The sequence below is a fragment of the Myotis myotis genome, unplaced genomic scaffold (assembly GCF_014108235.1).
Source record: "Myotis myotis isolate mMyoMyo1 unplaced genomic scaffold, mMyoMyo1.p scaffold_m19_p_2, whole genome shotgun sequence".
Lineage (NCBI taxonomy): Eukaryota > Metazoa > Chordata > Mammalia > Chiroptera > Vespertilionidae > Myotis > Myotis myotis.
The window spans coordinates 30,831,353-30,857,374 of NW_023416324.1; the positions used below are offsets into that span (position 1 = coordinate 30,831,353).

At 48.7% G+C, this 26,022-nt stretch overlaps 1 protein-coding gene across 1 annotated transcript; it reads right to left on the bottom strand.

Moving 5' to 3' along the window:
• Positions 1-443: 443 nt before the first annotated feature.
• LOC118675984 (cytochrome P450 4A11-like) lies at positions 444-26,022 on the bottom strand. The gene is made up of 12 exons (XM_036349130.1): positions 25,747-26,022; positions 10,845-10,986; positions 10,141-10,185; positions 9,534-9,661; positions 8,440-8,564; positions 7,922-8,082; positions 7,379-7,485; positions 7,104-7,294; positions 6,867-7,000; positions 5,516-5,580; positions 5,318-5,394; positions 444-1,323 (listed from the first exon to the last, which is right to left on the bottom strand). Exons 1-12 carry the CDS (start codon positions 25,939-25,941, stop codon positions 1,155-1,157), a joined length of 1,539 nt encoding a protein of 512 aa, XP_036205023.1. The 5' UTR covers positions 25,942-26,022; the 3' UTR covers positions 444-1,154.

Genomic DNA, 26,022 nt, shown 5'->3' on the forward strand with positions numbered 1-26,022 from the left:
TCTGGATCACCCCATGCTCTGGGTGTATGGGCATTGGCTGGGGGAGGTGGTAGGATGACATGGAAGCTTTCTGAAAAGTTGGTGCCTGAATTAGGCCTTGAGCCATGTATGAGATGCAGAGAAGGAATTTGGGGTAGAACCTCAGGCTGGGGCCACATGAGGAATCAGAGATCCTTCCCCAGTATAGGGAGGCAGATGAATGCATCCCATCACAACAGGAGGTGTGACTATGGCATTCAGGACCCTGACCTAGGAATGACATAGGATGGGACAGGAAGGGGACCTATGTTCAGATTCGGCAAGAGAACAGGCCTGGGTTGAGAGAGGCTGGTGGAGTAGAAAGGGAACAGAGCCCAGGGTCAGGGGGACCATCAAGCACATAGTCACCAAATGTGGCAGGAAAGGGAAGACAAAGGAGATAAAGAAAAGACAGACACATCACATTACGTTGTAAACTTTATTCCAAGGAGGAAGGAAAAAGGAGAGGGTGTGGAGATGACAAATGGGTAGGAAACACACAGAAGGCCACCAGAACGCAGACTGATGGTAGTCATATGGGGACCAATTCGGCTGAAGAATGGCTCCCAAGATGTCCACGTCCTATTCCCTGCCAGGTGTGACTATGTCCTGTTTTATCTGTGTGATAATTTATATGATTATCTATATAATCATAAATGTCCTCATAAAAGAGAAGGCAATGTGAAGATAGAAGCAGAAAGATATTTGAAAATGCTGCTGGATTTGAATATGCAGGATGTCTCCAGGAGCCAAAGATATAAAAATGCAGCTCTAGATTCTGGAAAGACAAAGACAGGGAATCTCTCCTAGAGCCCTGGAGGTTGGGTGGCCTTGCCCACACCTGGGTTGTGGTCCAGTGAAACCCATGTCAGACTTCTGACTCCAGAACCCTAAGAGAAGAAATTGGTGGCGTTCTAAGTCACTGAGGCTGTGGTAAATTATTATAGCAGCTAAAGGAGACTAATACAGAGAAGCACAAGCAGGCAGCAAGTGAAAAGTACAGAGAAAGGGGCAGACAGGCAGAGGCTGGAAAGGAGGACATCAGGTGGAAGGGCAGGTGGAAAGCAGGAATTGGGGAGATAGACAGGGAAGGGCAGGAAGGAGTTCCTCAGAGCCTGCCCTTGTCCCAACAAGGACTAGAGGAGCTTTCTGAGCTTCAGGTGGATCCCATTCTTGGAATCCAAGACGATCTTTGGGACGGGGATGGGAGCTTGGAGAGGATCTGCCGCCAGCTCAAAGCGAAGCAGGGTCAAGGCCACAGCCACCTTCAGCTCCTTCATGGCGAAATGCTTCCCAATGCAGTTCCTGGGCCAAGATGACAATATGAGGAAAACAACATGAGAAATGGCATCAAATCCTGTTTTCAGCTGGGCAGGCATCTGTCACTGAGCCCATGCCTGGAACAGGGCATTCTGATGTGAGTCAATCCAATCCCCTTCCTTTAGGTCATGCACTTCTACCCCACAAGCCTTGCTTCACATTCTGCCCCTTGACAAAGCCTATCTCTCTTCCAGAAGTATTCCTAACTCCTACTTCTGTTCTCAGCAGCCATGAAATCCTGTTAGAGAAATTCAATGCCCTATGTCATTGAATCAAGTCAAAGAAATCACTACAAAGTTAATTACTAGTTTGTTTACTCCTTCCACAAGTAAATTCTGGTTTCACAACGTGGTGGCCAGGTCAGGGCATGACATGGAGTGGGGTAGGCAACACACTCAGGTCCTAACCATCTAGGAGGATGCCTGGGACTTTGATGCTCAAAGAGAAGGAGAGATGGGATTGCTGGTGGAAATCAGAAATGCAACAAGGGAGTTTTCTGGGACAATCAGTTGCTCCACCTGCCTCCCAATGAATGTTCTGGGCTCCTGCTTCTCTCTCATCCCCTCAGTCAACCAGCTTCTGGAGCCTTCCTATTCTACTTCAGAAATGTCCCTCCTTGACATCCATTAGTCTCCTCACCTGGACTTTTCTGTCTCCCTGCCTCCCCTAACACTTCACTGAAGCTACACCCAGCTCAGCCCCTTCTAGGCCCCCAATCACAGGTAGGACATGTCCAATGCCTCAGCTGGCATCAAAGCCCTCCATGGGTTGTTGCCTCACTCACCTCTTACCTGTCCAGCTCCATTTCCTAGCTCAGCTCATGCTGTTGAGATCACAGAGAATGCCCGCCCTGCACCTCTGCCTGCCACATGTTCAAGTCTGATCCCAATGACATGCCATCCTCATCCCCCCCCCCCCCCCCCCCCGCTAGCGGTACCACTTCCTCCCAGAACCCCCAAAGCAGCATTAGTGTTTTATTTAAGAATACCTCACCATCCCGTGCCCTGGACAGTGCAAGGAACATGGAACATTCAACAGTGTGCTCAGTGAGTGAATGAGCAAGTGAAAGGATGGATGAATATTGTGTCATGAGTAGAGGTATTTGTTTCTTGACTGTGAACTCCTGGAGGCTGGGACAGTATCTTTCCCATCTCCTAGCACAGGACTTGGCACACAGGCACAGGCTTAAGAAATACGTTTATATGGGAATGGAGTCAATTGAATTGAAAAAGTAAATTAACATTGGAAGAAGAAAAAAAAGTAAACCTGAGTTCTGAGCTAGGGATTGAGCTGCCTAGTGCTCTCCTGCCCTCTAGTGGCAGGCACATGACTTCAAGCCAAGGTCTATGAGGAAGGACTCAATCCTGGGAGAAACCAAATGGTACAGCTAATCAATCTCTGGAAGAACAGTTTTGGAAAAGTGTGTTCTGTGAAAGTTGATTCGCCATTTGAAGAATTCACAGACACATGGATTCAGAAAAATCTTGTTTCTTTCTTTTTTATTTTTTGTTACTCCTTACCCGTGTTGGGTTTTTTTTCTGTCCATTGAATTTCAGAGAGAGTGGAAGGGACAGGGAGAGACACACAGAGAGAAACATTGATGCGAGAGAGACACATTGATTGGTTGCTTCCCTCAAGCACCCCAACTGGGGCCATGGATCAACCCTGCAATCATGGTACATTCCCTTGGCCGGAATCAAACCCACAACCCTTCAGTTTCTTGGCTGACGCTCTGACCCCTGAGCCAAAGCAGCTAGGGCAGAAAAAGCTTGTTTCTAGTAACCAAGTACAAAGTTTATGGAAGTTACTATTTCACAAGAGGAATTCTGTAGTCTTTGCAGATTTTCAAACAGCAGGCCATCTGGAGTGTACTTTTCCAGCTCCACAGCTGTTTCAACTATGTTTTATATTTTACACACCAGGAACCTTTCTAATGCTATGTGTCATGTGCAAAGTAGTGGGTTTTCTCTCAAAGCAATAATTGTCCTTATTTTTATACTTCTTGCCAATGTTGGACAGTGTTGACTTTGGAACTTTGCTACATAAAACCCATTTTATATAAAGAACTAGAGGCCCAGTGCACAAAATTTATGCATGGGCGGGGGGGGGGGGTCCCTCAGTCTGATCTGCACTCTCTATAATCCGGGACTCCTCGGGAGATGTCCAACTGCCAGTTCAGGCTCGATCCCTGCTGGATGGGGCCTAAACTGGCAGTCAGACATCCCTCTTGCAATCTGGGACTGCTGGCTCCTAACCGCTCACCTGCCTGCCTGTCTGATTTCTCCTAACCACTCGCCTGCCTGCCTGATCTCCCCTAACTGCCTCTGCTTGCCAGCCTGATAGCCCCCAAACTGGTCCTCTGCTGGCCTGGTCACCTCCTAAGTGCTTCCCTGCAGGACCGCATGATCTCCCCTAACCACTCTACCTGCCTGCCTGATCACCCCTAACTGCCTCTTCTTGCCAGCTTGATTGCCCCCTAACTGGACTCTGCTGGCCTCATTGCCCCCTAACTGCCCCCCTGCCGACCTGGTTGCCCCCTAACTCCCCCAGCCCCCACCAGCCTGGTCACACCTAAACTGTCCAGAAGGAAGTCAGACGTCCAGAAGATGTTCAGTTGACCTGGTCTAATTAGCATATTACCCCTTTTTAGTATAGATTAGTGGCCCAGTGCATGAAATTCCTGCTTGGGGGGGGGGGTGTCCCTCAGACTGGCCTGCACCCTCTCCAATCAGGAACCCACAGGGATCGGGCCTAAACTGGCAGTGGACATCCCTCTCATAATCCGGAACTAATGGCTCCTAATTGCTCACCGGCCTGCCTGCCTGATCGCCCCTAACCACTCTTCCTGCAGGCCTGATCACACCCAACTGTCCCCCACTTCCAGCCTGATCACCCCTAACTGCCTCCCCCTGCCAGCCTGATAGCCCCCAACTGCCCTTCCAGCCAGCCTGCTACCCCACAATTCCGCCCCCCCCCCCCCCCGCTGGCCTGCTCGGGCCCCAACTGCCCCCCCGCCCCCCGCTGGCCTGATCACCCCTAACCGCCTCTGCCTTAGCCCCGCCACCATGGCTTTCTCTGGAAGGACATCCGGAAGGACTCCCGGCCCAATTAGCATATTACCCTTTTTTTAGTATAGATTTTACCTCCTGGAAAGGTAGTCATGCTTATTTGAATATCAATATAGAGTCAAGCTTTTGTAGGATCGTCTGCAAAATTAAAGAGGCAGACATTGGAGTGAAACTCTCTTCAAAGGGCTAGTGCACCATTCCTGATTAAGGCTTGAGCAGTTAGGACAAGGAAGGTGCTAGAAACCCCAAAACACACAAATGTCACAGATACAGTGAGTGGCTGATCAGTGAAGTAGAAAAGGCCGTGGTTTGACTGCCCTGTGGGAAGAGAAAAACCCATTTTTTAATAGTACTGATAACTGAGAAAAGTAATCTGAAATTTAAATTTGTATGAAAAATTTTAACTTGGAGAATTCGTATTTGTGAAATGAGAAAATTGCTGGACTCACTGAACTTTAGAACAATAATTGACACTGAATTGTGCAAGCCCATTGGGAAAGTAGCCATTTGAGGAGTTTTGGAGCAATATGTGCCTCTCTATTTTTGCAGTCTCCCCACAAAAGTTGGACTTCACATTAACATTCACATAACCATGACACTGACAGTAGGCAAAATTCTATATATAACTTGGGATTTATATACCACAGTTCTACCGTCTACACAGTCCAACGTTGGCAAAAAGCAAAAGAAAACAACAATGACAATCAATTGCTTTTCAGAGAAAATCAGCGGATCAAGTGTTTGTGCCCTGCCCTGAAATGCCACCTTTCTTTTGTACATATAGAAAAACGCCTCCTTCTCAACACAACAATATACAAGGGCATAACAGCAGACACCACATATAAATGCAGGTCACACTAATCAAGGTATGCCCCCGGTGATGCCCACCACCCAAGTACAGGATGCCTCACCTTGATCCTCCTGAGAAGGGCAGGAAAGCATGGCTGTGTGAATCAGAACCCGGTGCAAAACGGGAAGGGTCAAAAACCTGCAGAGAGAGCAGTAGGGCCAGGACAGGTAGGGTCAGCCCCTCCTTCCAATCCATGAGGGCACAGGAGGAGGTGTTGTCTAGAGAGATCAGCTCATCCTCCCTCCCACAGCCACCATACCTCTGGGTTAGGCCACACCTTCGGATTATGGTGAAGTGCATAAAAGCTAAGTGAGACATGGACTCCTGTTGGGCAGGTAGAGGAGAGAAGACTGATTATACACATGCCAGCAGGGGGCAGATACATGCACAAAAAGCTTGGGAGCCACAATGAGAGTCACTCTGAGTGGATTGATCCTATTGCAATAGAGGTGGGGTGAAAATGGCAAAGCACATGTGCACACATTAGGAGTCTATAACCATGACCCAGGAGTGAGGAGGAAGAAAGAAGTGAAGACCTGCTTTTGGAGCAATTCAAGATAAAACTCACATTTATCAAGTGCCATCCACGAGTCCCTTGGGGATTATGCTTTAACTCATCTATCCTCACCACAACCCTCCAAGGAGGGTGCTAATACTCTCACTGTTCAGATGAGACACCTGAGCTTCAAAGAGGCTGAGCAACCTGCCCATGATCACACAGCTAGGACGTAGCAGGGTTGGGATACAGACCACCAAAGGTGAGCTAAAGAGTGGCCTCCAACCATGGCAGTGTTCTCAGATCTGGTCATCAGCTGCTCTCTGACATCAACTTGAGGGCTCCTTAAAGACTGGCCCATCAGACCTATGACCTTGGATTTCCAGATTTCCCTCATTTGCCTAGAGCCAAGATCCCATAAGAAAGAAACCATGGCTACACCTACCTCTGACTGATGGTCTCTGCCACCCTCACATCTCAGGGAATTAGACAGAGTAAAAAACAAAAAGCCACATCAAGTATCCAACATCTTGTGAAGAACATTCCATGGACTGAGTCAGAATTATATTAACTGCCATTTATACAGTTCTTTGCATTTGTCAAAAAGGACTTATGCATACATTACCTCAGATATGGAGGGAGTCAAATAAATGTGACCATGCAAACAAAATTGCCCCTAGAGTCTTGTAATCTGGAGTTGGGATTGGAACATGGAGTGTTAGAATCATAGAGCATCAGTGCCATAGAATGGAATTACTGTAGCAGGATAAAACCATGCATTCTATATGTGATGGAAGGCTAGTCCTGGAGAATGATAATTCTTAGGATCCTCTTCATGTGAGGTGTCACATAGGCATGGAACCTATTTAGGTGAATGTACTGAAATGACTTATTCTCTCTGAGTTGGAAGGGGAACTAATATTTATTGAACTTTTGCTGTGGTCCAACTCAGTGCCAGGCATTTTATATTTTTCATCTAAATTATATAGTAAGCATCCAATTAATAATGAAGAAACTAGACCAGAGAGGTTCAAAACTGCTCTAGGACACATGGATCTGATCTGCCACGGGTTCTTGCAGAATTCCTAGGTTAGTAGTATGGTAAGGTTCAGACCTCTGGGTAAGGAGCGTCCATCAGGGAAGGTGATGGGCTTGCTGAGTTCTCTGCCAACAGTTGGTACAGGTGGATAGAGTCGCAGTGCCTCCTTGATGCACATGGTGGTGTAGGGCATCTGATCCAGGTGATCCCTGAAATGAATGAAGCCCAACCTGAGGGCAGGCAGGGCCCAGGCAGACAAGGGCTTCTTGTCTTGCTGAGTGGGCAGGGCTCTCCCATCTCCTGAGCACTCACCAGGTGATGGAGGCACCATCCCCCAGGAGGCTCTGGATCTCCTTGCGGCACCTCTGCTGATGCTCAGGGTGGGTAGCCAGAGCATAGAGGGTCCAGGAGATGCCACTGGCTGTGGTGTCATGGCCCCCGAACATGAATGTATCTACTTCAGCACGCATGTCCTTGTCAGTCAAGCTACTTTCATTCTTCATCTGGAAAAGGAAAGTAAGAGTGCACTGCTTGCCCCTTCCTCTTGTCTTCTAGGCAAAGCCTCAGGATCCCCCTAATGCACTCACTCTGGCAAAGAGGAGGATGTCCAGGAAATCCAACTTCCTCTTTCTCCTGACCTCCTCAAGATCTTCCTCATCCTGCAGATGTGCCTTTCTCAGTTTGATCACTTGGTCTGTAGTAGAACAGTGGTTCCCAGGCAGAGTGGAAGGCTCTGGGTGCCCCAAAAGAGCAACCCACAGCGGCCCCATCAGCTGCTCACCCTGCTCCAATATGGGTGCCAGTGAATCAGGATGGATATGGGAGAGGTGTCCACATGAGGGGTGAGAGGTCTAACACCATCTGATTGCAAGTTAGGCCTCCCCTTTATAGCACACCCATGGAGTAGGCTCTGCTTGAATGCTGCTTGGTGAGGGTGACATCACTATGTGGTGACACATGTGAACACCAGCACAGTCCATTGCACCCTGACATTTTTGTTCCCAAGCCCTGCACCTGGTATGTATCCAGTGGGGAATGTCCTAGCTCCCAAAAGACAGTAGAGGCCAGGGCCACCCTTTTTGAGATGTGCATGATGAAGGAGGGGAGCAGTCCAGGAGGGGGAGTCCAACCTGTGTGTTGATGGGCGATCTGGCAGGCCCGCTTGCTCCGGAGGCCATCAGGCGTCAGCCAGTAGATAATGTCGTTCTGGTAGAAGAAATTCCTCACTCGAGAATAAAAAAGACTTTTCACATCCCTAATGGCCTGGATGTAGGATTGGGATTGGGATTTCCTGCAGGGAGAAGACACAGAACTGATTAAGGTATTGGGAGGTGAAATGGGGCTCTAGATGGGAGTTTCCCCAAATAGTGGGTACAGATGACACTGAGGCATGCATTGCTCCTGTCCTACAGCCTTTGTGACCCTCCATCCTTCATAACCAGAGGAACTAGACTTCTCCCTGTGCTAGTGATCAGGGATCTGTGGCTGATTCAATTTTGGTCAGGTCTGGAATTATCTATGGTCAGGAGCTCTGGACAGACTCTGGCTTTTTGTGCTCATGAGCATCCAAATTGCCTGAACTGCCTCTCCAGTAAGTCCATATCAGTTGGTAAAACAAAAGCCCAGCAGCTGCATAATTATCACTGACCTGTCCATCTGGATGCTGCTCTGCTGGCTGAAGGCGCACTTCATGATGGTGTCCAGGGTCATCAGAGAGATGTGTTCAAAGATCTCCAGATGAGAGTCTTGACTGATGAGCTCCTCCCATTTGTCCTGTGGGAGGAGGAGGACATTGACCCTACTCTGCTCCCCCAGAGGGCCTCTGCTGACCCAGCTAAGCTCTCTCTCTCTCTCTCTCTCTCTCTCTCTCTCTCTCTCTCTCAGATACCTCACTGTCCTGAATAGAGGCATTATAACATATTAAGACTGTACAGAAAACATTAGTAATGTGAGTATTGTACTCTCAGAAACTGTGATTATATAATTAAACAGGTTTCCTCATAAGAGTCTGAATTAGTTTTGAATTTTAGGAATAATTTCTGATAATTACTACTTTTTGCCAAACCAGAAAACATTGTTATTCAGGCAACAATTTGGGAATATTCCTGTCCTAGGTTTGAGCTAAACCTGAGGGATAGGTACACTTCAACTCTAGGAAGCAAATGTGTCAAGATAAGAGGTAACCTAAGAGACCAGTACTGGGGATCCTAAGGACAGGACATCAGGGACTTTAATTTCTTCCCTCATCAAATGTTAGCTGAGCATAGCTAGTAGATAAGGATCCGGGTCTGTGAGTGCAGATGTAATCTCCATTTCCTTCCATGGAGTGTCTCCATTTCATGATGAAGCCCTGGCACCTAGGCCAGAGCCCACCTGAAGGACATTCTGGGATGTCCACCCTGTCACTGAAGCTGCCACTGTCCATGCCTACCAGTGTCCAGGGGAATGACTATTGCTCTAGTCCACTGTGCTGAAGACATGGGGGTGAGAGCAGAGCAGACGCTATTTCTACCATGGTTCTGCTTTCTCTTGGCAGTGACCAAAGTAGTGTGGATCCAAGCTGGTGCCCAGGTACATCCTGTCCCATTCACTTTTGGGAAGCTCTGTCACATTGTGGGATATGAGCATGTTATTCTAGCTGGTCGTATATGATGGATGTCTGAAGGACACACGTATCCTAGTGTGGACTATATGAGCTCTACTGTGAGTGCATGTGATCAGGTGAGAGAGGGATGGACTTACCAGCATCACTTGGACAGAGTCGGCCATGAGGCCTACGTAGGTCTTCAGGATGTCAGAGTGGAAGGCTGGGGTCAGCATCTTCCGGTGTTGGAACCAGGTCTGCCCATTCAGCAGGAGCAAACCATATCCTGGACCACAGAAAGGTGTGTGTGTGTGTGGGGGGAGGGGAGATGGAATCAGGATGACTTGGGATATTTTGGGAGGAACCAAGGGTGTCAGAAGAAAGCAAATGATGGGCAAAGGCAGGAAAGGCCAGTACATTTCAGGAATGTGAATTTCCCAAAATAGCAAGTAAATTGGATGTCATCACGACAACTGTGAGTTAAAGGCTGAAGTAGAGTAGGCAGGTCATAGAAGATCATAAATGAATATTACCCTGAAAACATTGGAGAGCACTGAGAAGTGATGGGAAGAAGCTGAGTTTCAAGGGGGTGAGGGGCCATCACCATTACCCAGAGGGGTGAAGGTTTTATTAGAAGAGAAATCAGGCTTGATTAAGAGATGAGGGTGGTGATATAGTGCTGGTTATCTGTTGTTCTTTGTGAGCCAAAGAGATAGCTCTTGGTAAGTCTACCTGGCAAAAGTCTACCTGATTACACATACTTACCAATCCAGGGAGACAGGAATCTGTATGAACCATGATCCTTTGGGTCTGAAAGAAAAGACAGGGCAATGTAGGAACCTGGAGGGGACATGCTCCTTGAAGCAGCTATGGTCTAGAACACGGGCTGCTATTCCTTCCTGATCATTGTCAGCTGGCAGTGTGTCTCAAGAGAGCGTCCTCAATCTCCCACCCCAAGTTTCTCTTTTCTAATAGTTAATGTGGGCTCAGGAAAGCAATCCCAGCAGCAGAACACCCATAGGATGGTGAATCAGCCAGAAATAGTCTCTATCCTCAGTGCTGGAGAAACAGAAATCTGTGATCTTCCCACTTATTTGTGGGGGCTTAGTCATTCCATGACTCAGGATAGGCACCAATGAGGGTGCCAAACCCAACTCAGCATGGATAGGAAATTGTTTTTTAGATCTGGGCAAATTTACACAATTGGTCATCTCAATCTGGTTAAAAGAAGAATAAAAAGAATGAAAGAACGAGAGAGAAATTTTAAAAAGTGGCCCCACACCACTCTTTAAGCATTCCCTTTCAGCAGACATTGTTGGCCTTAAGCTGGCTTGTGGGCTGGCAGGGTGGTTGTTAAAGGGTTCGGATAATGATGATAGAACTGCAAATCTATTCTGGAATTATCAACTCAAGGTCATGTACCCAAGCAGAAAGAACTGCTCCAGCTGCAATTCAGGTTTCTGTCTCACCTGTTCTTGCCAGGACCACCTTCATGTAGTCAGGGTCATAAATGATGACGGTGACTCTGCTCCCCCATAGCCAGCGAGGACAGGCACATGGGAATTTCTCTACCCATTTCTGAAGCTGCTGTAGCTCCTGGTCCGTTTGGAACTATAAGCAAGGGAAAGACAAATCAATAAAACCTTTCTCTTTAGGTCTGGATTTTGGAGTGATGGTGAAGGGTAGAATGGCCACAGGGAGATAATTCAGGATCCATCAGCAGTTATTAGGAGCCTGGAACTGTATCTGATGAGCCAGGATCTGATCTGGATTCTCACTCTTCATCAAGCCTTGGTCTAAGGTTAGGTTTTGGCTTCTAGTTGGACCCTGACTCAGTACTGCCTTTAGAGTGTTACACATAGTACATGTTTTCTTTTTTTTATATATATATTTTTTATTGATTAAGATATTACATATGTGTCCTTGTCCCCACGTTACCCTCTACCCCCCCCCCCCCCCGCTCATGCCCTCACCCCCCCGTTGTCCGTGTCCATTGGTTAGGCCTACATGCCTGCATGTAAGTCCTTTAGTTGATCTTTCCCCCTTACCCCCACCCTCCCCTACCTTCCCTCCAAGGCCCGACAGTCCAATCAATGCCTCTCCGTCTCTGGATCAGTCCTTGTTCATCAGCTTATGTTGTTCATTATATTCCACAAATGAGTGAGATCATGTGGTATTTATCCGCTCTCCAGTTCCATCCATGCTGTGGCAAATGGTAAGAGTTCCTTTTTCTTCTTCCTCTTCTTAAAGAATACCTTTCAGCATTTCATATAATGCTGGTTTGGTGGTGATGAATTCCTTTAGCTTTTTCTTATCCGTGAAGCTCTTTATCTGACCTTCTATTCTGAATGATAGCTTTGCTGGATAAAGTAATCTTGGTTGCAGGTTCTTGCTATTCATCACTTTGAATATTTCTTGCCAGTCTCTTCTGGCCTGCATGGTTTCTGTTGAGAAATCAGCTGACAGTCGTATGGGTACTCCCTTGTAGGTAACTGACTGTCTTTCTCTTGCTGCTTTTAAGATTCTCTCTTTATCTTTTGCTCTTGGCATTTTAATTATGATGTGTCTTGGTGTGGTCCTCCTTGGATTCCTTTTGTTTGGGGTTCTCTGCGCTTCCTGGACTTGTAAGTCCATTTCTTTCACCAGGTAGGGGAAGTTTTCTGTCATTATTTCTTCAAAAAGGTTTTCAATATCTTGCCCTCTCTCTCCTTCTGGTACCCCTATAATTCTGATGTTGGTACGCTTGAAGTTGTCCCAGAGGTTCCTTACACTATCTTCATATTTTTGGAATCTCTTTTCTTTTTTCTTTTTCGGTTGGGTATTTTTTGTTTCTTTGTATTTCAAATCTTTGACTTGATTCTTGGGATCCTCTTGTCTGCTGCTGGATCTCTGTAAATTATTCTTTATTTCAGTCAGTGTATGCTTAATTTCTAGTTGGTCCTTTTTCATGTCCTCCATGGTCTCACTATACTTATTGAGGGATTCATTAAATTTATCGGCGGTTTCCATAAAATTCTTGAAAAACCTTATAAACGTGGCCTTGAACTCTATGTCCAATCGTTTGCTTTCCTCCATTTCTGCCATTTGTGACCTGTTTCTTTGTCTCCGCATTTTGGCAGCTTCCCTGTGTTGATAGAGTGGCCCTGCGCGCCAGGTGTCCTGTAGGGCCCAGTAGCTCAGCCTCCCCAGTTACCTGGGGTGGACACTTTTGGTGCACTCTTGGTGCCTTGGTTGTTGTAGAATCACTGGGAGGAATTGACCTCCAGGCCAATTGGCTGTGAGAATCAGCTGTGTCTAAAGTGGGAGAACTTCTGTGCTGAAGACACCCTTCTGGGGCAAGACTTGCTTCAGTGGGGCTTTGGTGCTCACTGAGCCTGCTCCCTGAGTGTGTCCCTTATGGATCTGAGGAGTTGCAGTCTGGATGGTCCCCCTCTGACCACTGGGTACAGTGGCTCCTGGATCTAAGGAGGTGCTAATTCAGCCTCTGCCTGAGGCCACACAGCAGGAGCCACGAAGAGGCTCACAGCCGCTGCGGGGCCTTGGGCCTTCTCTTGGAAGTTCCGGGTCTGCCTGGCTCGGCTGCAGTTAGGTACATTCACATGCAAAAGCCTCTGCCACAGCCTGGGTGGGGCGGGGTCTCAGGGAATCAAAGGGCGGAGAAAGCAGCTATGGCCGATTCTCCGCCCAGAGTCGCGCATCTCAGTGTCCCGGTAACGGCTGCAAGCACCTCTGAGGGAAAGCCGCCCTCAAGTTCGCCCGCTGCCGGACAGACTAGCCTCTCCCCGTATGAGTCCTGGGTCCCCAGAGACTTCCCGGAACCGGAGTTCAGAGCAGTTGGGAGCTTGTGATTCCAAAAAGACAGCCGCGTCCTCAGGCGCCACCCCCTTTCCTCGCGCGCGCGAGCCGCCGTACCTCTGCACTTCACCTCCGCAGCGCCTCTGGCTCTCAGCATGCTTTTCTTTCCTTCTAGTTGTAGAATTTACACTCAGCCAGCCTTCCTGTTGTTCTGGATGATGTTTGCTCAGTCCTTTGCGGTAATTTTCAATTGTTGTGTGAGGCGACAATTTCCCGGTGTTTACCTATGCCGCCATCTTAGTTTTCCTACATGTTTTCATAAATGTGCAGTTATGGACTAAGTGGTGTACACACTTTTTTCACACACTTAGAGTTATTGGTTGAACTATATCCCTTTCAAATTCATATGTTGAAGACTTAATCCCAAGTATCTGAGAATGTGAGTTTATGTGAAGATGGTGTCTTTATAGGAGTAATTAGTTAAAATTAGGTCATTAGACCTAATCCTATATAATAAAGAACTAATATGCAAATGGTCATCACACCCTCATGCCATCATGCTGTAATGGCTCAGACACTCAATAATGGGGAGTGAGGAATGGAGACCAGCTAGGCACAAATGAGCTCGCAAGAGAGGAATGGGGACCAGCCAGGCTGTGGCCTGGAAGTGGGACAAGCTGCATGCTCCACAGTACCAGGCGCCGATGGCTGCAACTGCAACAGTGGCCCAGACAGGGAGAGGGACAAGCCACACACAGCACAGTCCCGGGTGCCAGGTGCTGGGGCGGCAGCCTGGGAGAGGGACAAGCCGCCAGCCCCGTGGTCCCGGGAGTGAGCTGTTGCATCTGTCGCCTGGGATAGGGACAATCCACCAGATCCATGGTCCTGGGCATCAGCGGCTGCACTCGCGCCTGTGGCCCAGGAGAGGGACAAGTAGCCCACCTCGTGGTCCCAGGCTCCTGTGGCTGTGGCCCCTGGCGAAGACACCCTCCCACGTTCCCCTGTGACTACGGCCGGCCCTTGCGAAGTTGACGCGGGTCCTGGGCGCCTGCAGCTGGCCAGAGGGAGAGAAGCCAGGATCCAGGGTGCCACCGACTGAAGTCCCAGGTGTGGGGCAAGGCATAGGTGGTTAGAGGTGGTCAGGCCAGCAGGGGAGCAGTTAGGAATGATCAGGAAGGCAGTCAGAGGTGGTTAGGGGTGATCAGGCAGGCAGAGGTAGTTAGGGGTGATCAGGCAGGCAGGAAGAGGGGTTAGGGATGATCAGGGAGGCAGGCAGGTAAGCGGTTAGGAGCCAGCGGTCCTGGATTGCGAGAGGCAGTCAGACATCCCCCAAGGGGTCCCGGATTGGAGAGGGTGCAGGCCAGGCTGAGGGACATGCCCTCTGTGCATGAATTTCATGCACTGGGCCTCTAGTCCAATATAACTGTCTTTATAACAGGGGGGAAGTTTGGACACAGAAATAGTCTCTTGGAGAGGGATGATGATATGAAGAGCCATATGGAGAAGATCATGGTTTGATAGTCAGGTAGGGCGACCTGGAGCAGATGGTTCCTTCACAGCCTTCAGAATGAGACAACCCTACCAACATCTTGATTTGAATTGTAAGACTATCAATTTCTGTTGCTTCAACCACCCACTTTGTTAAGCAGCCCTAACAAAGTAGGATAATTGTGTAATGTTCAAGCACACTTATGAGTGACTTATGAGTGGGGATGGATTATTACATTATCCTGTTTCCCTGAAGAATGAGGAAACTGTTAAAGCATATGCCCAGGTGGCTGAGGACCCTAGGGTGTTTCACAGAGCCCAGGGGCCAGAAGCAGCAGGTTGCAGAAGGAGTAGATCCTGGGACTGGAGAGCTGCCAGGGCTGAGTCTCTCATTCTTTCTCTCTGCATCCATTCTCTTACCAAATGTTTATTGGGACTCTACCTGACAGTTTTCTAGAAGCTGGGAATATGCTCACAATAGACAACCGTCCCTGCCTGCGTGGAGCTAGGTCCAAAAGGTGAAGAGCACTTGAACCCTTTCTGGATGGTTGTCATTCTACCACATGTCCTATCTATGTGACATTGTGAATTCTATTTGAGAATTTGATTGTAATATAGCCAAGGTGTTCACCTGCTACAAGCCACTGTGGCTGGGGTTGAATAGGGCATTCAGAAGCTCACTCATGTTGGCGAAGAGGTCTCAGAGCTGGTGGGCTGGGAAGACATCTCAAAATGTTTCCACTACAGTGAATGATAAAATACATAAATGAGCAGATGAGTAGATGAATTTGCTTATTCATTTATTGGGTAACTACGTGTTGAGCACTTACTTTGGGTCCATTGCCATCCTAGTTGCTAAAGATGCAGTGATGAATGACACATTTCCCTGCTACCGTAGAGTTTGTGTTTGAGTGGGGGTGATGGTGGGCAGACAATACTGCTGTGACCTGGGAAGTGTCCTACTTGAAGGACTTAGGAAGAGACTTCATGCTCCAAGGTCATGTACATTATTGGGGCTGCCCTTCCCCTTTGACCCCATGTGGGGACGGATCAGTGGAAGCCTCTTGCCACCCCAGCTATGTTACCTGATCCTCTAGGGTCCCTCCTACTGGCCCAGTAGGGGCCTGGAAGACCCTTTTCAGCACAGTAGCATGCTCTCTTTCTAATTGCTTGATGCCCATGCAGTCAGCTTCCTGAAAATTCCTGCTGCTGGACACTGTCATTACTTCCCTTTGGGGACCCAAAGGAGGTAAAGTGTATTCTGCATTTTCTTTCTCCTATCTAGGCCATTTGGCATCCACTGCTCTGTCAGCCCTCCAGTCAACAAGTTTGGAATGCCATCTGTCCCTGAGCATGTGTGACTAGAGCCAGTGGAGACTCTTGTAAAGGGAATAGTGCCCATGGTGGCAGGGGTGACAACCCTGTGCGCAAATACCCAGTGCCCATGTGGCCACCACACTTCAGTCACTCCATGCAGACAGTGCTGCCCTGGAGTCATCCTCACTTGGCTGACCCTGGCAACTGCCACACCAAGAAATTTCCACAAAGGGAGTAAGTAGGTGGACAGGTAATAATGTGGCCACACGGCCATCCTCAGATGTGCACTCTGCTGGCCTGGCATGGACTCCTGGTTTAGAGGGAGGACATGAGAGTTGGGGGTGAAAATAGGGCGGTTTGGATTATTTGAAACCCAAAGATGTTAGAAACTCAAAGATGTTATTTCCACTTTCCATAGTCCCTGTGAAATACCATATCAACTAATACAGTGATTTTGTATTAACGTGTTTGCCCTTCATAGGCATTAATATTATTGTAAATTCATACAAATTAGAGTGAGTGGAACGGTGGCCTTGTTCTGTGCCAGGCACAATTCTAACATTACTAGAGGCCCGGTGCACAAATTTGTGCATGAGTGGGGTCCAGTCTGCCCTGGCCCCAATGGGGTCCAATCAAGGCCAGGCAGGTAGGAGGGGATGTGGGAGGTTAATCAATCAGCACCACCCCCAGTCAGGGGTGATGCTTGAGTGTGGGGCTGCCCAGGAGGTTGAGAGGCCAATCAGGGGCAGGGACAGGCTCGAGGGTGAGGGGGCTGCAGGAGGTTGGACAGCCAGCCACGCCCCCCATTGGGCTGGTTGGCCAGCGCAGTGGGCCTCATAGCGACTGGTCATTCCAGTCATTCTGGTCTCTCCAGTTTTCTGGTTGCTGGCTTTTTATATATATCGACTAGAGGCCCGGTGCACAAAAATTTGTGCACTCGGGGGGTGGAGGGGTCCCTCAGCCTGGCCTGTGCCCTCTTGCAGTCTGGGACCCTTCGGGAGATAACGACCTGCTGGCTTAGGCCTGCTCCCGGGTGGCAGAGGGCAGGCCCAATCCCTAGGTGCAGCCCCTGGTCGAGCTCAGAGCAGGGCTGATTGGGGAGTTGGGGCACCGCACCCTGTCATGCACAGAGCAGGGCGGATCAGGAGGTTGTGATGCCACCCTCAGTCATGCTCAGGGTAGGGCCGATTGGGGGGTTGGGGCACCGCCCCCTGTCACACTCAAGGCAGGGTCGATGGGGAGGTTGCGGCGCCACCCCCTGTCATGCACAGAGCAGGGCCAATCAGGGGGTTGGGGAGCTCCCCACTGTCATGCACAGAGCAGGGCCAATCAGGGGGTTGAGGAGCTCCCCCCTGTCACTCACAGAGTAGGGCCAAGGTTATGGCTCTACCCTGTCATACACAGAGCAGGGCCCGTGGGGGGCGGTTGGGGCACCACCCTCTATCACCCACAGAGCAGGGCCGATCAGGGGTTTGGGGCGCCACCACTGTCACTCTCAGGGCAGGGCCGATGGGGAGGTTATGGCTCTACCCTGTCACACACAGAGCAGGGCCCATGGGGGGTGGGCGGCTTAGGGCGCCACACCCTGTCATGCACAGAGCAGGGCCGATTAGGGGATTGGGGCGCCACACCCTGTCACACACAGAGCTGCAGGGCGATCAAGGGGTTTGGGCGCTGCCCCCTGTCACGCTGATCCCGGTGCTGGGAGGCCTCTCAGCTCCGCTGATCCCGGTGCTGGGAGGCATATTACCCTTTTACTATATAGGATAGAGGCCTGGTTCACGGGTGGGGGCTGGCTGGTTTGCCCTGAAGGGTGTCCTGGATCATGGTGGGGGTCCCGCTTGGGTGCCTGGCCAGCCTGGATGAAGGGCTGATGGCTGTTTGCAGCTGGTCACACCCCCTTCAGGGTGGGGGTCCTCACTGGGGTGCCTGGCCAGTCTGGGTGAGGGGCTGAGGGCTGTTTTCAGGCTGGCAGGTGACTGAAGCTCCCAACCGCTTCTTTTTTTCTTTTTTTTTTATTCTGGGCCAGCTTTAGCTCTGAGGTTTGGCTCCAGTTCTTAGGCCTCTGCTGCTGAAAGCAGGTATCTGGTTTGTTTGGGTTCTATAATCGAAACACTGTTTCAACTCCAGCTCTGAGATCCCGGCTGGTTGAAAGCAGGTTTCTGGAGTTTGTTTAGCTTCTATATTTGTAACAATGTTTCAAACTGCAAGCTCAGAGGCCGGCAGCGGCAGGCAGGGAACGTTGGAGTCCTACGTCACTGAAGCAAGCAAGCCTCATGTTCACTTCAAGCTGCCTGGCTGCCGGCCGCCATCTTGGCTGGCAGTTAATTTGCATATCGCCCTGATTAGCCAATGGGAAGGGTAGCAGAGGTACGGCTAAGTACCATGTTTCTCTTTTATTAGATAGGATAGACTAGAGGCCCTGTGCACGAAATTCATGCACTGGGGCGGAGAAGGGTTGTCCCTCAGCCCGGCCTGTGCCCTTGGGGAATGCCTGTCTGCCAACTTAGGCCCAGGGAATCAGGCCTAAGGTGGAAGGCTGACATCCCTCTCACAGTTCGGGATCCCTCATTCCTTACCATCCACCTGCTTGCTGCTTCTTACTGCTTGGCTTGCTGCTCCTCAGCACTGCCGAGGAGGCAGGAGAAGTTCCCACCACCACTGCTGCGCTCGTCAACTGTGAGCCTGGCTTCTAGCTGAGTGGCATTCCCCCTGTGGGAGCACACTGACCACCAGGGGGCAGCTCCTGCCTTGAGCGTCTGCCCCCTGGTGGTCAGTGCAGATCATAGTGACCGTTCATTCTGGTTGTTCCACCATAATGGTCGCTTAGGCTTTTATTATATAGACTATTGGCCCAGTGCATGAAATTCATGCATGGGGGAGGGGGTGTTCCTCAGCCCGGCCTGCACCCTCTCCAATCTGGGACCCCTTGAAGGATGTCCTACTGCCAGGTTACAGGGATTGGGCCTAAACCGGCCGTTGGACATCCCTCTCGCAATCCGGGACTGCAGGCTCCTAACCGCTCACCTGCCTGCTTGCCTGCCTGATTGCCCCTAACCACTCTGCCTGCCAACCTGCTCACCCCCAACTGCCCTCTGCCACCAGCCTGCTTGCCCACAAATGACCCCCCACCAGCCTGATCACCCCCAACTGCCCCCTGTGCCAGTGTGCTTGCCCCCAACTGACCCCTGCTGGCCTGCTCACTCCAAACTGTGCCCCCCTCGCTGAACTGATCACCTCCAACTGACCCCCACTGATGGCCTGCTTGCCCCCAACTGGCCCCCTGCTGGTCTGCTTATCCCCAATGGCCCTGCCCCCCACCAGCCTGATCACCCACAACTGCTGTCCCATCCTGGCCTGATCACCCACAACTGCCCTCCTCGCTTGGCCTCTAACCGCCTCTATCTTGACCCCGCCACCATGGCTTTGTCCAGAAGAACGTCCGGAAGTTCTCCCAGTCTAATTAGCATATTACCCTTTTATTAGTATAGAAGATAGAGGCCTGGTGCATGGGTGGGGGCCGGCTGGCTTGCCCTGAAGGGTGTCCCAGATCAGGGTGAGGGTTCTCTTGGGGCGTGGGGTGGCCTGGGCCAGAAGCCTGTGGTAGTTTGCAGGTCGCCCATGACCCCATGGGGTGAGGGTACCCACTGGGGGGGCGTGGCCATCCTGGATGAGGGGCTGAGGTCTATTTTCAAGCTGGCCACACCCCTTCTGGGTGGGGGTCCCCACTGGGGTGCCTGGCCAGCCTGGGTGAGGGGCTGATGGCTGTTTGCAGGCTGGCCACCGCCCCTGGCGACCCAAGCTCCCAGCCCCTCCTTTTTTCTTTTTTCAGTGTCTCCTTAAGTGGAGGGAAGCAGGTATCTGGGATTTATTTATCTACTTATATAAAAACCCTGGGTGTAACATCATGGCCAGAACCACAACCAAGAGGAAGGAAGTCAGTCCAGCAGCGGTTGTCTTGGAAACAGCTGCACCCTCCCCCCAGCTGTTTCCTGAAGCTGTTTCCTATAAGGACAGGGTTTGAGGCAGGAACCTGCCCTCAGAGCGTGGTGGCATATCTTTATAAAGTGTGCCGTGCCAGCACAGCCAAGGGTGAACTTGAGTGGTGGCGGCTGAAAGGCTTAGAAAAGACAGAAAAGAGAATGGAATCTGGATCTCGGTGGGGCGCTGCTTCTCTGAGAGACAGCGACCACGCACATAGCTGTGTCTTTATTTTATAGCAGATGCCACAAGGCAAAGTAAGGGCATGACCAAGATATTTACAACATTCTCCTGGGTTTCAATCCTACTCAACTACATGCACCTGACCATTATGGTGGAACAACCAGAATGAATCAAGCTTACATCACTCAGGCAGGTGGGGCCACGTGTTTGGACCATAGGTTCAAGCTTACAACGATAGCTGTTGGCTATAATTGTGCTGGGAGGGCCCTGCCCTCCAAGCTGGGACTTGCACATGGCTATGAGAGGACTGTGCCCTCTCATTAGTCCAAGGCTTGAACCTGTGCAAAACACTGTAGCAGCTCCCCACAATAAAGTTTTAACACATTTCGTACCGCCCAGGAGTTTTCTGGTGTTTCGCGCGCCATCTGTTAAGGACCGCTCACGAGTGTTCTCATTTTTCACGCCCATGGAAAAAGGAGCGAATCTAGATACTTATGTAAATTTTTTTTGGTCCCTCTTCATAGAGGAAAATGTTTTACGCAGTACCATATGCTAAAAAAGTACTAGGAACTTTAATTGTTTAATTGTTTTTGTAAATAAAAATGTTATAATTATTGAAAAACAACACCTAAAGAGCATTATGATGATTTAAATAACGTGCAGTTTACCCCAAAACGTGCGGTCCCTGACGTATGTCTTAGAGATTTCTATGCAGTACGCAATGTGTTAATACATTATATTAGAGCTTGTGGTGGTACTGTTTTACCCACAGCTTCTACAGGAATTGCTGCAAATTTACCTCTCGGTGGAAGAACCTTTCATTCCCAATATAAATGACCAATTCCATTAAATGAAACTTCAATTTCTAGACTCAATATTAACAGTGAAGTTGCTAAAACGATTAAAAAGGCCCAACTTCTCATTATTGATGAATGCATCATGGCATCTAGTCATGCTATAAACCAGTGGTTCTCAACCTTCTGGCCCTTTAAATACAGTTCCTCATGTTGTGACCCAGCCATAAAATTATTTCCATTGCTACTTCATAACTGTAATGTTGCTACTGTTATGAATCATAATGTAAATATCTGATATGCAGGATGGTCTTAGGTGACCCCTGTAAAAGGGTCGTTTGAGTGCCAAAGTGGTTGCAACCCACAGGTTGAGAACCACTGCTAGAAATGCCATAGACAGATTACTAAGAGAAAGTATGAATTTGAATGTTGTATTTGGTGGGAAAGTTCTCCTTCTTGGAGAGGATTTTCGACAATGTCTCAGTACTGTACCATATGCTATGGGATCGGCCATAGTACAAACAAGTTTAAAGTACTGTAATGTTTGGAGACGTTTCAATAAATTGTCTCTTAAAACAAATATGAGATCAGAGGATTCTGCTTATAGTGAATAGTTAGTAAAACTTGTAGATGGCAAACTTGATAGCAGTTTGCATTTAGGAATGGATATTATTGAAATCCCCTGTGAAATGATTTGTAATGGATCTATTATTGAAGCCACCTTTGGAAATACTATATCTACAGATAACATTAAAAATATATCTAAATGTGAAATTCTTTGTCCAAAAAATGAGCATGTTCAAAAATTAAATGAAGAAATTTTGGATATACTCGATGGAGATTTTCACACATATTTGAGTGATGATTCCATTGATTCAACAGATGATGCTGAAAAGGAACATTTTGCCATCGAATTTCTTAATAATATTACTCCTTCGGGAATGCTGTGTCATAAATTAAAATTGAAAGTGGGTGCAGTCATCATGCTACTGAGAAATCTCAATAGTAAATGGGGTCTTTGTAATGGTACCAGATTTATTATCAAAAGATTACGACCTAACATTATCAAAGCTGAAGTATTAACAGGATCTACAGAGGGAGAGCTTGCTCTGATTCCAAGAATTGATTTGTCCCCATCTGACACTGGCCTCCCATTTAAATTAATTTGATGACAGTTTCCTGTGATGTCAGCATTTGTGATGATTATTAATAAATCACAAGGACAAACTCTAGATAGAGTAGGAATATTCCTACCTGAACCCGTTTTCGCACATGGTCAGTTATATGTTGTTTTCTCTCAAGTTTGAAGAGCATGTGACATTACAGTTAAAGTTCTAAATACTTCATCACAAGGGAAATCAGTCAAGCACTCTGAAAGTGTTCTCACTCTTAATGTGGTGTACAGGGAGATATTAGATAAGTTTAATCACTTTATCAGTCATTGTTTGCATCACAGTTGTTTTTATATCATTTTTTTTGTTTTCATATCATGTTTTTGTTGTTTTTATATGATGCCTCTGTTGTTATATCCTTTTGTTACTGTTTATTTACTAATAAATTTATATATTATTTTTATATACATTTTACTAATTTCGTTTCATCTCTCACACTTCTATTATAGAGAAAGGGCAAATAGCAATATTAAAATATCTCCACTAATTAATTGCCTCTTTGAAAAAATATATTTTATTGATTTTTTACAGAGAGGAAGGGAGAGGGATAGAGAGTTACAAACATCAATGAGAGAGAAACATCGATCAGCTGCCTCCTGCACACTCCCCACTGGGGATGTGCCCACCACCAAGGTACATGGCCTTGACCGGAGTCGAACCCAGGACCCTTGAGTCCGCAGGACGATGCTCTATCCACTGAGCCAAATTGGTTAGGGCAATTAATTCCCTTTTAATGTGCACAAATTTCGTGCACAGTGCTACTAGTCTTCTATAATTGAAACTTTGTAGCCTTGAGTGGAGCCCAGGGCCAGACAGGGCAGGCGGGAAGCTTGGCTTCCTCCATCGCCGGGGGCAACCCAAGCCTCCTGCTCACTCCAGCTCCATGGCTGCCACCATCTTAGTTGGTTTAATTTGCATACTCGCTCTTGATTGGCTGGTGGGTGTGACTTGTGGGTGTAGCAGAGTTATGGTTAATTTGCATGTTTCTCTTTAATTATATAGGACTAGAGCCCTGGTGCACGAAATTTGTGCACAGGGGAGGGAGTTGTCCCTCAGACAGGCCTGCACTCTCTCGAAATCTGCGATGCCTCAGGGCATGTCCAACTGCCGGTTTAGGACCAATCCCGCAGATCGGGCCTAAACTGGCAGTCGGACATCCCTCTCGAAATCCTGGACCACTGGCCCCTAACTGCTTGCCTGCCTGCCTGATCATCTGTAACCCCCTCTGCCTGCCTGATCATATACCTAAGCACTCTGCCTGCCTGATTGCCCCTAACCACCTCTGCCTGCTTGATCTTCCCTAACTGCCTCTGCCTGCCTGATCCTCCCTAACTGCCTCTGCCTGCCTGATCACCCTAATCCAGTGATGGCGAGCTCTGACACACGTGTCAGAGGTGATATGCGAACTCATTTTTTTGGTTGATTTTCTTTGTTAAATGGCATTTAAATATATAAAATAAATATCAAAAATGTAAGTCTTTGTTTTACTATGGTTGCAAATATCAAAAAATTTCTATATGTGACACGTCACCAGAGTTAAGTTAGGGTTTTTCAAAATGCTGACACGCCGAGCTCAAAAGTTCACCATCACTGCCCTAATCACTCTGCCTGCCTGCCTAATCACCCCTAACCACCTCTGCCTGCTTCCCCAATTGCCCCTAACTGCTTGCCTGCCTGCCCGATTGCCTCTAAACACTCGGTGGTGGTGGTGGTGGGGGGGGGTGGCGGCCAGCCAAGGTGAGGTGCTGTAGTCATTCTGGTCTCTGGTTGTTCTGGTCGTTCCACCATTTCGGTCACTGGGTTTTTATTATATAGGATAGGAACTCACTTGAGTGCTATAATCATCATCATCATCATCACCCCCAACTTACAGATGAGGAAATTAGGTTGTAGAGCAGGCAGTTAAAGTATGTGTAGAGCCGGGATATGAACTCAGGTAGCTCGGAAACAGAGCCCCATATGTTCAACTGCCCACCTTGTCCCTTGTCATCTTGCCTGAAAGATCAGCTTCAATCTGAATTCAACATATGGCAGTCAATTCCAGACTTAGCCAATTACAGAGATATTGAATAAATGAAAAACTCAAGCAGTATTATAAAATCAAGGATTAGCCTGAACCGGTTTGGCTCAGTGGATAGAGCATCGGCCTGTGGACTGAAAAGTCCCAGGTTTGATTCCGGTCAAGGGCATGTACCTTGGTTGTGGGCATATCCCCAGTGGGAGGTGTGCCGGAGGCAGCTGATCAATGTTTCTCTGTCATCGATGTTTCTAACTCTCTATACCTCTCTGTAAAAAAAAAAAAAATCAATAAAATATATTTAAAAATAAAATAAAATCAAGGATTATTTACCTGCACTATCTCCTGCAGGATTACAGAGATGATTCACACCATGCATAATACTAGTTATGGAAAGAGCATTACTCACTTACTGAGTTTACATAACATCTAATGCCATCAATACATGGAAAAGTCACTGTTGGAATATTCAGTGGTTCCTTCAGACAAATCCCAGCCCAGAAAGGTGACTCCTGCATCAATAAAAGTCACAGTTTCTCCAAATCAACAAATCATCTGGAAGTCCTTTGTACCAATTTTGCATGAAGCAACTGGGCTTTGGTTGTCTCTCTGTGGCTGGTATGAGCAGTTCCCATTTGGGGCTCCACTCTGCAGATAATCTCTTGGCATCCTTCTCTGAAACCTTCTCAGATTTCTGCCGCACCCCACCTCCTAAGGCTTATTCAACCCACACACCCACCCAGATGAGCCCCTGTCCATGCAGCCCCCTCACCTTGCTCTGTGCCCTTCCCCCAGGGACTAGTGCTAACAGAGCTGGCTGGGGAGCACTGTCTGTCATCCAACCTGCCAGCTGCTCCTTTCTGTCAGTCTGCACACCTGAGTCAAGCTCCCTCTGTGTCAGGTTCTGTGCCGGGGATGAGCACACAGAAAGGGGGATGATATCCTCAGCCTCAAGGAGCTTACAGGGCAGGGGCGTGGAGAATAGGAGCTGGCAGGTAAAGAGATTCTCATAATTGGTGCGCTGCAGATTCCAGTGCTCCTTCCCTGGGACCATCTGGAAGCCTTCTTGCTCAGATGTGCCAGTAACTTGCCAGGGTTATAGCACTGTAGTCACCAGTCTGAAAAACCCCATGGTCTCAGGCCAAACAAGCTTGTTGGGCCCCTACACCCAATTTTATCCCTTTTCCTGGTTCCTGATATCTTCTCTAAATTCCTGCCTATCATCCCCACATGCTGTGAACCCCCACAGGCAGGGATCCTGTGTTCCTAGGCAAGCTCAGGGCCAGGCAGACAGGATGGAATTGAGTGAACACGGGCAGGGAAGCATGGAGAAGTTCTGTTCTGTGAGCCTGGAGCAGGGAGATTCAGAAAGGAGCAGCCCTTGTCCTCAAAGGCTGGCTGACAAAATAGCTTGCAGTCCTACCTAAGGAAGGAGGATCTGACAGACTGAGAACACTAGCACATGGGATGAGGAGCCAAGATCTGAGGGGTAATCTGGGTTTTGTTCCCATGTCCACGTGCTTCTCACAACAAGGCTTTGTCCTATAGACTTGCTGACCATGACCTCGCTCAGGGAGCCTCTGCCCTTCTTGCCCTCCCTCTCCCCTGTCCCGTTCCCATTTACCTCCTGGTTGTGCCCGAACAGCCAGTGGGAAGGAGGGGATGGGAACTCCCGGAGAGCTTTGAGCAGCCACTGCCTGAGCAGGTAGAGCTGGGCTGCCTTGAGCAGCAGCAGAACCAGAGCCAGCAGGGAAGCCACCTGCAGGAGCCCAGAGATACTGCCCAGGAATCTTGTGGGGCTCAGCACCGAGACACTCATGGTGCAGTGCGTCTGGACCTCTGACTGCCTCTGACCACCTCAGGCCAGTCTGGAAGTTTTGTCCCACCCACCTGTGGGGAG

What these genes read in the sequence shown, in the direction of transcription:
- LOC118675984 (XM_036349130.1), bottom strand. Translation starts at nt 25,941, where the DNA reads ATGAGTGTCTCGGTGCTGAGCCCCACAAGATTCCTGGGCAGTATCTCT. An exon ending in AGGTGTGGCCTAACCCAGAG is followed by an intron (nt 5,395 to 5,515) that starts GTATGGTGGCTG and finishes CTCTCTCTGCAG; the next exon opens with GTTTTTGACCCTTCCCGTTT. An exon ending in CCCTTCTCAGGAGGATCAAG is followed by an intron (nt 1,324 to 5,317) that starts GTGAGGCATCCT and finishes ATCTTGGCCCAG; the next exon opens with GAACTGCATTGGGAAGCATT.